We start from the raw sequence: 11,412 nt of genomic DNA, 5'->3' as shown, positions 1-11,412 counted from the left end.
AACAGCGAGATGTACAGTGATACATACAGCACTAATATAGTACATAGCACTCGTACGATAAAAGCAACCATCAGCTAAATGAATCAGGGTCTGCTTTAGATGTGTTACTTTTGTTGTACAGAAGCTAGCACAAGAAATTTTGTGAGATGACGAAAGAACGGCTGAATGGGGTAAAGAAAATATATCTACTTAAGTAATAATCAGGTACTACAAGTTATAAATAATTTAGTCTCTCTAAAAATCGAATATCTCGGTCTACGCAATCTAGTCATTATCCTCTTCATCATACAGACGTGGGCGTCCTCGATTGCGTCTTTTTCTGGCGGAAGATGACGATACTTTAACGTCAGGAATATCTTTAATCTTGAGTTTCAGCCGAATATGACCTTACAATAGAAGTCATATACGTATTAGTCAAAATTGCTGGTAATTTAATCAAGGCTGTAATATCGCTTTTACCTTCTTTATTATTTTCTTCCGTATCATTCTGCTTGTAATTCTAAGTTGCATGGGCATAAAATGTCTTATAAATCCTATCTTGTGGTTCTGAAGTCTTTTGTATAAGAAATTAATTATTTTACTTACTTGACTTTCAAAGCTATCTTCACTAGCACTAGCACTTCCAGTTAGAGCTTCACGAGCTTCTAAGAAGACATTCTATATTTTTAAACAAGATCATTTTTAAGTCATGCTTTAAATATTTTTAAATCTTGTGTTAATGCAATAAATAAGCTTTCGAGTAAAACCTACTTCAAGCACCAAAGAATCTTCATATATCTGCAAAGTAAGAGAATGAAATTCAATTATGTAGCATCGTTTTACTTTGCGCAATGATATCGTTATGAAAACGGACATCACCACTGAATTATTCACTCGAAATGTTAATAATGGCAATAAAAAATCACCTGAGAACCTTCCATGTTATAAATTCTAGAATTCTGAAATAATAGTAAAACATCTTCCTCCAGGTTATCAATATGTCTGTAACGATGCATGTTTATTCTCTCCTGAATAATTTAGCAGAAATTGGGAGACAATACGTACAGTTAATTAAGATAAATAAAATTTGGCGTTAACAAATCCGTTATTATTTTATCAAGAGAAGGCACCATTTACAACTGTCGTCAACAAACCTTAATCTTTTTGATATCGATTGGATTCTTGATGATTTGATAATAATCAGGGAGATCTCGTTTAGACGGTAAAACCATAAATATCTCGCTCAAGCGACGACCAGTGCTATTTAGAATAAAGTTAAAAATGTTTTTTTTGGTAAAAATTAAAATTTTAGAAACAGTTTTATCATTTCAGCACAGTTACCTATCGGTATAATTTACAACGGTTCGAATTAATTTTTTCATATCTTCGACTAATTCCTTAGGGTTCGGATCATAATCTTCTATTATATTTGGATTAATAAATCGTATATGTAAGTTGAGATTTGAGTGCGGAAAATAAATGTTAATCGACAGTATCATCCTCAATCTGGACCTAAGCTCACCTCTTAATGATCTACCCCTCTTCTTCTTATTCTGTAGTAGAACATAGACATAAATTAATCAAGAGAAGCATTACGGATCATTAGTCCATCAAAAATTACATACAACAACTGCTGGTGGTGGTGGCGGTGGTGGTGGTGGAGGTGATTCACTACACTCCGTTTCTTTTATTTCCGATTTTCTTTTTTTCTTCTTCAGCTCAAGCTCCTCTAAGTTACCATCTTCAATCGCCTTAATTGTATGAATATTGCTCATTATTATATTGTATGGTACATTACATAAATCGAAATTACACATAAAAAAACCGTAATTTACCTTGAGCCATTGCTTTTCCGTCAATCCATCAGTATAATCGACTTCTCGCCTTTGACGTGACCCTCGTCCTAGAAGTTTTTCTTCCTCTTCTTCAATAGTTAGTTTCTGGACATCCTGTTCATTTTTTACCAGCCAAGCAGGGAGTTCACTCTGGATCATTAAACGTCCAAGATTCTTCAGAAAAGGGTCCTAATATACGTTTGCAGTTAGCTTATTGATAACTAGTAGTAAAATTCTTAGATCGAAATTGATGCATTCATAATACAACCATAACTGTTAAAGGACAAACCTTATCTTCAAATTCTCTCCTTTCCACATCCATGCGCTATATTGGAATGACGATAGAAATTCAAGGCGTCACTAAATATCCACGCAATGCCAAAAACCAAACTAATCTTACCTGAAATAAGTCGAATTCCTCTTCTGAGCGTGAGATAATTTGATTTATCATATCGTCATCGGGAACTTCCGTCCCTTCCTATCATAGAAGTTGATAATCTTTCTTCAATCAAGATTACTCTTTTATAAGCATCAATAATATGGTTGCTATTTTTGTAAATTACATGACAAAGTAATAATTTTAACCTCTTCTTCCGACGTTTCATGAACTAGAATAGCTTGTAAGAATGCGCGACGCTCTCTACCAGTTGATTTTTGATCGAACATTCCAGCTTGAATTACCTAAAGATAATCCATACAGCTTATCGCGACATACACAACTCTACTCGTATCACTACCTTACACTATATATCACCATTATGAGTACCTTTTCGTCAACGTTCAACTTATATCTAGCAGCAGCAAGTATTTTTTCCTCGACGCTTTGTACAGTCATTAATCGTAAAACACGAACTTCGTTTTGCTGACCAATTCGATGAGCACGATCTTGCGCTTGAAGATCCTATAGCACATTTGAAAATTTTCCATTATTCTTATCCCATATCAGTTAAAATAATCAGATTAATTCATATACAATACTTGATGAGGATTCCAATCACTATCAAATATGACGACAGTATCAGCACTTTGTAAATTTAGTCCTAATCCTCCAGCCCTAGTACTCAAGAGAAAGATAAAGTATGGAGAATTTTCTGCGTTGAAAAGTGCTAGCAATTGACCACGGTCTTCTGCTTTGGTTGTACCATCCAAACGCAAATAACGAAAGCCTAGATAAAACACGTATTTTCAAGCCGATATATATAAATAAGCATTTAGAATACCGAAGATACAGTATATATTCATCATATACCTCTCCAAACCAAATAGTCCTCCATAATAGTCATTAAATTCGTCATTTGACAAAATATTAAGACACTATAAAAATTTTTTAATAATGCATAATTTAATCAAGGATGCAATACTCCTCAATTTCAGATTTTCACTTACAATTCATATAGTAATAATTATTATTAATACCGATGATTTGTTCTTTGTAGCTTTGGCAACATTCTGTCGAGGAGTTCAAACTTACCAGAAGCACGATAAATGTTACACCTAAATAAAATGAGTATACGTTGTAATTTGTAACGTTCATGCAAATGCAGGTTTACAGATGTGTATTTCAAACTAATTAGTTTTACCATAGCAAATAATAACTAGAAGAATTAAAAGTATAGACATTGCCAATACCACACAGCTAGATATCATACGAAGTCAAATGGTACAAAAAACTTACCCTGTAACTAGTCCTCCTTTCATTCCAAAATGCTCACTTAGTGCTTCCTAATACGATATAAACATAGTGACTGTAAGACTTGGGGTGAGAAACGATCATATAATAAAATTATAACAAAAAATTTCATTTAAATCATATCGATGCTACGGTGTGGTACTACCAAAAACATATGAAAATGGCAAACCTCGATATGTTGGAAAAGAAACGGATGATTGCATATTTTTCTAAGTTGCATAATCGTATTCATTAAGGCCTTCGTACCACCATGACCCTACATATCATTAGATAGTGCCATTACAATCTTAAAATAATCGCTATCTTTAAAGACCAATTAGGATTTATACCTTTCTATCTTTCTCAGATCCGTCCGTCAGAAGAACTCCTTGTTTTTGCATATGATCGTAAAGTAATCGTTGAAGGGCTGACATTTCGCACTTGGCAACATACTCAGTCTACGAAAGCAGATGGATTTTAAGAACAGTCAAGTCTTTTTAAGATATACAAGTGAAGCTAACTATTTATTAAAACCTTTTCCGGCAGCTGAGACTCGACTTCCCTCTTCAATCGACGCAGTAAAAACGGGCGTAAAACCTAGAAGAACAGATACATGCAATTTTATCAATACTGTAAACAGATTCAAATTTCTTAAATTGTATGACAGAAATCGTAATAGCGTTACAATTGCAATTAAACTTAAAGTTCGTATATAAGCAAACTCACTTTGTGTAGACGTTGTATAATTAAGATAGTCTCTTCTTCGTTAAGCTCCACCTAGGAAATTATATAAGAAGTAGTAAAATATCGGTAACTAATGTATAATACAATATTGAGATTATGAAACTACTTCATGTAATACCTTTTCTCCAGTAGTCGCAAAAGGAGCGTTAAACCATTGTTCAAAACTGTTACATGATTTAAATATGCTTGGTAAAACGAAATTCATCAATGACCATAATTCCGGTAAATGGTTCTATCAGTTATGAGATATATAATACGATATATGTTATTAAACGTTTTGTACAATCAACTAACGTAGTAATAAAACGGATCATTAACAGCAGTTTTAAAAAGGCGTAGCAAATAACTGAGCAGCTGAAAATAATAGAATACCTGCAGAGGCGTGCCGGTCAATAGAAGACGATGAGGCGCTAAGTAGGCACTGTTTAGAACTTGAGTTAACTTGCAATTATGGTTCTTCATGCGATGGCCTTCATCCACTACCAAATATTTCCATTTTACCTAAAAATCATATCATCGTTAACAAGCCAAGTATTCGAAGTAAATATTGGAATCTAGTTAACTACAGGGTTAAAAATACAGACTGTATATTTAGTAGTTAGATTAATATGATAATATATAATTATATCTTACTTTCGATAGCACACTTCTGTCCTTAATCACATATTCGTACGTTGTCAAGCAAACATTAAACCTTCCAGATCTTATTTTAGGATGCATAGCTTTACGTATCAAAGGTGAACCCTACAATATATGAAAATTGTATAGGTATGCTTATTCTGTACGTATTCAGTTAGCAACATGTTTGATTAAGACATTGAAGACTGTATGGCTAGTATTACCTTATATGCTATTTTAACGATGGCTGGCGCCCATTTGTTAAATTCAAATACCCAATTAGATAAAGTGCTGCAATAATAACATGACCTTACAGTTAAAACAGGACCCTTACTTTCGTGTACGAAGTGATCAGATATACATCAGAAATAGTAACACTTAAGGTCATAATAACTCACGATAAAGGAACAATAATCAAGAATGGGCCAGTCATATTCTTTTTCTCTATAAGATAAGCTAACAAGGCAATCGTTTGTATCGTTTTACCAAGACCCATTTCATCCGCTAAAATACCGTTTAAACTATTATTAAGAAGGGAAACGAGCCACTCTAAACCTTGGAGCTAAAAATAAAGAATTGTTGCAATGACGCAGTCAATACCATCATAATATCATTTTTTAACCGATACAACTCTTAAGCCGAGTTACCTGATAATATTTTAAAGTTCCATTGATTAACATTTTGGGTTGCTCACGTACTTCTTCTTGATGCATATGAGCTATACTATAGTAGTTCTTTGCATTGCCTGACACATTGTATTCATCATCTTCTTTCAAGATACTAGATGATCAAAGTTGCTTATTTAGTATCAACCGTAATAAACTTACATAGTATCCGTCCGTAAACGTACCTTTTGGCACCCGCATTGCTTCCTTTATCTTTCTTAGGAGTATTATTTTCGCCATCCTAATTTGATATAATAATATATTATTCTTTATCAACTCACTGACTTATAGGCATAACTAAAAAAGACCTGTTTAAACCTAATTAATTAATTAATAATAACAATAAACAGTAACTATAGTAGATATTGACGTCTAACAAACCTTATCCGCAAGATTTCTATCAGCCGATGACCAGGATTACATACACGTTAAGCATTTGCCCATAAAAAAATATATTTTAGCATTCAAGACAAAAAAAGTACCGTCAACAAAAATAGACATACTCAGAGTAGTTTTCTGATGGAGAATTTACTCCCGATGTGCTTATTTCCGAAGTTTTCGTACCATTACCTTTAATACGGTCAGCTTCTTCATTCTAAAAATGAACACATCAGTAAAACAGGTATCTATATATAATGTATACTTTCAGCATATTACAAGAGTACGTTAGCGCTACTTTTTCTAACCTCATTCGATAATGCAGATTCTCCATCTGATACGATTTGTAGAAATTTAAAAACCAGTAAACGATTTAATTAAGCATATAATTTTAGGTACACTTATACTCTGTAAAGCATACTTAATGATTGATTACCTTTATCTACTTCCTTCTCATCCACCAGCAAGTATGATTACAAAAAACATATTAATATTTATATTAGTGCTATAACGCCGCATATTTTAATCAATAATGCAACAGTCAAGGTATAGTACAATCTTACTTCAACTTTGCGTCTCGGTTTTTCGGGTCTTATTATTTGATTTTGTTGCTTTTGATGCTGTACCACAAGTTTAGTCATTTTCGCGATATATTCATCAGTTTGAGATAATAAATAAGCCAGACGCGAATCTTTCTTTTGATCGATTAGTTTCCGATATCCCTCTTCATCTTCGTCCTGGTAAATAATTTAAATGCCAAATATTATAAACTTAAGATATTGCCAACATAATTCAAGTTGAATTAGTAAATGTTACCGTATAAAAGTTATAATCAATTAAATTACCATTAGTCTTCTCATTCGCTCCTTTTCTAAGCGCTCACTTTCTTTCTTTTGTTCTCGTTCGCTGTTAGCATAGTGCAAAGCTACAGCTTTACTTAATTTGCTCACTTTAATAGCAGTTGCTCGATGGTATTCTTTGAAATCTCTACCATGCTGAAGGACTTTGTTTAAGAATTCCTTTGTTATAAAAATAACATATTACAGTTACAAATCTAAAATGCCACTCTATATCCGCATTCATAGTTAATTGACAATAATTATTCAATAAGTGGTTTTTTACTTGATGCTTCTGTCGTTTCTTTCGTTCCTGTTCCATGAGTTGTCGTTTCTCTAACTCTTCCGTAGTTCTTTAATATCATAATAAGAGGAGATAAAAATTATTTTATTGAAACGTTTGTTATCAACAATATTAATAGTGTAATCCATTTTACCTAGCTTCTCTTAAAGAATGTCTCTTAGTACGTTTATAAAGTCGCGGATTTATAGTTGTCTCTAAGGTTGCATCTTTTCTAGTGCAAGCTACAACTTCCGTTCGTAGCTATTGTCAAAATATAAGATTTGAAAACGTGGCTTATTATATATATATATACAACAAAAGTAAAACAGAAAAGATTGCTATCAATAATATAATTAGCCGTTATACTGATACAACTGATCTCTACATGTTGTAAAGCGATCACAATAATTACTATTATTAATACCTTGCGCTGAAAATTTAATAGCTTTAGAGCTAATGATTCAATTTTGGCGCGCATTGTCATTTCTTTACTAAGTCCATCAGGTAAATTTTGTAATTCGACAATTCGTTGCATTATTCGAGCATTACATCTAAAAGCATAGGATAGTAAATTAAAAAATATCAAGATATATATATAAAAAGAACTTGTAGAGATTTTACAAGTTAGAATGCATTACATAGTAGTTTATTTCAATATGTAATCAAGTAACCTATAACTACCGTTATACCTATGATTCCTTTCTTCATAAATAACTTTTGGATCGATTCCCGATGGTTTCGAAAGTGGAGCTAGTTTATTGCCCTTATCTTGATTGGCTGTCAATGCTAAGTACGTAGCGGAAGCATTTATTTGTGATTTCTTGAGTGAAGGATTAGAAACTGTTTGTGCAGGTGAATTCACTGACGTAGTTGGAACATTGTTTTGCATGTCTTGTAGTGTTGTCAACGGCATTGCTTTAATCGATGATGAATTTCCATTTTGTTGCTGATGATTTATTGCACCCGATGGAAAAATATGTAGTATATGTATTATTGATAACAGTTTATTACTGTTCAATTTGCATGTTATTGGATATTATGAAAAGATATTACTATTCCAATTATGATTATCACAGTTATCCATTTTTTTTTAATGTATGAAATGTACAGTACTGTTGATATTATGAAAACACCTCTGCGTGAGATTAAATGGAGGTAGAAATTGATAAAATAGTGGTAGTTGTCATGGCTGAACAGCCTTTTGTAATAGTAATCTAAATAGTAATATAAAATAAGCTTACTTGCTGTAAATGGTGACTGGACATTTCACCTTTTGCTAGGTCTAAGACGTTATCATTCAATGACTGGTTGCGCGCTAGCGTCTTATAAGCCAAGATTTGAGCTCGTAATTGTTGTAACTGCGTTGCGCTAAAGTTACTACCTGTAGTTTACAACAAAGACAATCTGCAGTTATTTTACGTTACCTTTCTATCGTTTGTAATAAATTAAAATCAAAATTGCCACCGTCATATGATTACTAAATATCGAATTGCAAATTTAAATTATGAAATAATGCATAACATGATTCTTTCATTCTTGCATAGTAAGCAATGACACGGAATTTTTTTATTAATATTGGGATACCTTTATTGTTATTGTTGTCCACTGTAGTCTTCTTTATTTGACCTAAGCGGTTGGGTTCTTGACCACTTTGATAAATACAGGCATCGTTAGGAACAGGAAAGGATCGGGGTCCATTATTTTGTATTGAACGAGATAGAGCAACTAGTTGTGAATATCTGGGATCATTTTCCATTCCTTTCTCTTGCATTGAAGTAATTGCCTACAATATCAACGGTAAAATAGATTACCCAGGTAGAGAATCTACTGTAAGTTGTCATCCTAGTAAGAAACTTATTCCGTAATATACGTATTACTGTCGGTCAACAATCAAGTTTAGTACGTCGATAGGAAAAAAGGATTGATTAACTTATCAACTACAGTTTTTAGAAGAAAATTGCATCCATGATCTCTGGTATCAAGTGGGGCAGTAAAAGACGATGGCTTTACTAAAACGTGTTTACTACGTCTTTGTAGTGAGAAAGACTGTAAAATATGGTATAGAGAGAGACATTATGGCTTCAATATTACTGAAAGATATTTTAACATAGAGTTTTACCATGTTGAATTTGTTATTAAGCTATGACCAAGGGTAAGAACAAAAGCAAAGTTTCAACCTTGTTCCTTGTTAGTGTATCTCTATACAGGTAAACTTTAGGATATGATAGCATGGTTGATTGTAAGTAAAATAACTGAAAGGGAATGGACTTGCTTTTTGATTGATAGTATAGTTAGTCAGCGAGTATGGCCTAAAGATAATATTGAAGTAATGTAAAAGCGTTTGATTGCAATGATGTTTTTGACCAAAACTGTCAAGGCGATCGTTCTTCTTATTATTACTACTGCACTTCTAGTAGAGTACGGTAGTCTAGTGGTGCTTGATGATAAAATGACTGTACTGTACTATTAGGATCGATTGATGGTAAAAAGCCAGTAGACCTTGATTTGTAAATTGATTTCAATCTGTATATTAAGTTAGTTGAGTATCTGATGATGATGAATAAAAATTGGAGAACGTTGTTTGTACCCTTTGAATGGAAGGTAAACCATCAGGCCCAATGTGAAATTGGCGCGGACCTTCCGCCATTTTTGTCGCTTTTTTTTTTTTCCTTTACTTCTTTGTATGATTGGATAGAGGAATCCTTGAGTCAATTGAATATCCTTTCAAGTATGAAAAGAAAGAAGGAAATAACCAATATGAAATGATCGAATTGAATGGAGACTTATTTGCAAGGGTAGAAAATGAAACTAGTCGCGGTGTCCTCGTCAGTACAGTACGACAAAGAGTTATGCCGATACACACTACTGTACTGTACTGTCGCATGCAGTTGCAATTGTAAAAGCAACCGACTAGAGTATAACAGCAAGAAGAACAACAAGTTTGCAAAGCAAGTCGACTATGATTTGCTATTTGACAACCATTTCAAACCTGGATAGATGGATGAAATTTCCCAATTTGTATTACGTCAAAGGTAAATACGCAATGGCGATACCAATTACAAGCAACACAGGCAAGAATTCATACAGTTGAAGAATCCAAAATGCAATTTTGCAGTTGTACAATACACATACACCAAGATGTGCATGGAGCCGAGAGGATTTTGACTTTGCAAAGTCAGTGTTGAAGGGATACAAATCCGTACACGCTGTTCCGTGAGCTACAGTGTATTGTACTGTGGACGGCCTTTTGACAGTACAGTACAGTACTGTACAGTACAGTACAATGGTAGTCCTGTACAGTACATTGTACTGGAATTTCCATGGCATGACTGTAATGAACGCCGGTCCGGTCTACAGTACAATACTGTACCGTACATCCATCCATCACCAGAACCACAGTGTACTGTACTGTACACTGTCCAGTATTGAGGTCCTGAAGGTTCTACAGTGTACAGTACAGTCCAGTACTGTAAATCTCATTTCTAAACCCGATCTGGTAACTGGTACAGTTACCAGGTCGGGTGTCCAAAATTCGGGCTAGCGTACAGTACAGTACAGTACTGTACAATGTACTGTACTGTACAGTACATCAATCACCACAACCACTGCATACTGTACTGTCAAGTACTGTACACTGTACAGTATTGAAGTTGTGATGGTTCTACAGTGTACAGTTCAGTCCAGTACTGTAAATCTCATTTCGAAACCCGATCTGGTACTGGTACAGTACCAGATCGGGTGTCAAAAATTCGGGCTAGCTTACAGTACTGTACTGTACTCAGTGTACTGTACATTTGTACTGTACCACTCAAAATGTACTGTACAGCAAACGTGTCGTTCCATCCTCAGCCTTCTGGGCCACCGTACCGTATCACCAATGGAAAACTTGTGATGATGTCCTGTACTGTACTGTACCGTATCGTACCGTGCTCTAGTACGGTAAGTATAGTACTGTACAAGTCTGCAATGACCGCCAATCAAAAATTAGAGTACTGTACTGTACAGTACAGTGTACAGTACTCTACTCTACTGTACAGTACTGTACTGTAGGAAATTCTATAAGCTTGTACTGTAGTAACTGTACTGTACAGTACAAGCTGGAGTCAGATCTGGACAACTACGGTACCGCACGGCGTACAGTCTACGCATGCCCACAAAAGTGGCGGTAAATTGAAAAATGTCGCAAACTCACTACTGTAGTCTACAGCGATTTGAGTTTCCTTTTGCATCCTTGAACTAGCAAAAATACAACCAAAACGGGCTAATGCAATAGTTTTGACCGACATGGAATCTTGGAGTTCACTGCATGTTTAGAAATGGTTGATATACATTGCATGGATACTTGTATTAAAATATCTTATAGCAAAATGATATTGCTCTACTTTGCCTGACTGCCTTTGAATGC

General features: G+C 34.2%; 1 protein-coding gene across 1 annotated transcript; it reads right to left on the bottom strand.

The window, feature by feature from the left end:
* Positions 1-264: 264 nt before the first annotated feature.
* On the bottom strand, positions 265-9,654 carry TRIADDRAFT_58909 (uncharacterized protein; the record flags this gene model as incomplete). Its single annotated transcript, XM_002114880.1, has 39 exons — positions 265-386; positions 460-499; positions 586-657; positions 751-777; positions 906-1,007; positions 1,134-1,239; positions 1,321-1,399; positions 1,502-1,532; positions 1,605-1,730; positions 1,815-2,003; positions 2,104-2,139; positions 2,215-2,292; positions 2,400-2,495; positions 2,581-2,715; positions 2,793-2,980; positions 3,064-3,128; positions 3,490-3,536; positions 3,674-3,760; positions 3,834-3,941; positions 4,018-4,080; positions 4,210-4,260; positions 4,346-4,459; positions 4,600-4,728; positions 4,861-4,971; positions 5,070-5,136; positions 5,244-5,407; positions 5,493-5,625; positions 5,696-5,751; positions 5,792-5,828; positions 6,014-6,105; positions 6,452-6,625; positions 6,734-6,907; positions 7,011-7,077; positions 7,162-7,268; positions 7,432-7,558; positions 7,697-7,953; positions 8,249-8,388; positions 8,592-8,790; positions 9,595-9,654. 39 exons carry the CDS (start codon positions 9,652-9,654, stop codon positions 265-267), a joined length of 4,056 nt encoding a protein of 1,351 aa, XP_002114916.1.
* Positions 9,655-11,412: the final 1,758 nt, after the last annotated feature.

Source organism: Trichoplax adhaerens, genomic scaffold (genome assembly GCF_000150275.1).
Source record: "Trichoplax adhaerens TRIADscaffold_9 genomic scaffold, whole genome shotgun sequence".
Classification (NCBI taxonomy): domain Eukaryota; kingdom Metazoa; phylum Placozoa; class Uniplacotomia; order Trichoplacea; family Trichoplacidae; genus Trichoplax; species Trichoplax adhaerens.
Note: the sequence above shows the minus strand (reverse complement) of the source record. Positions and strands in the feature narration are given on the sequence as shown.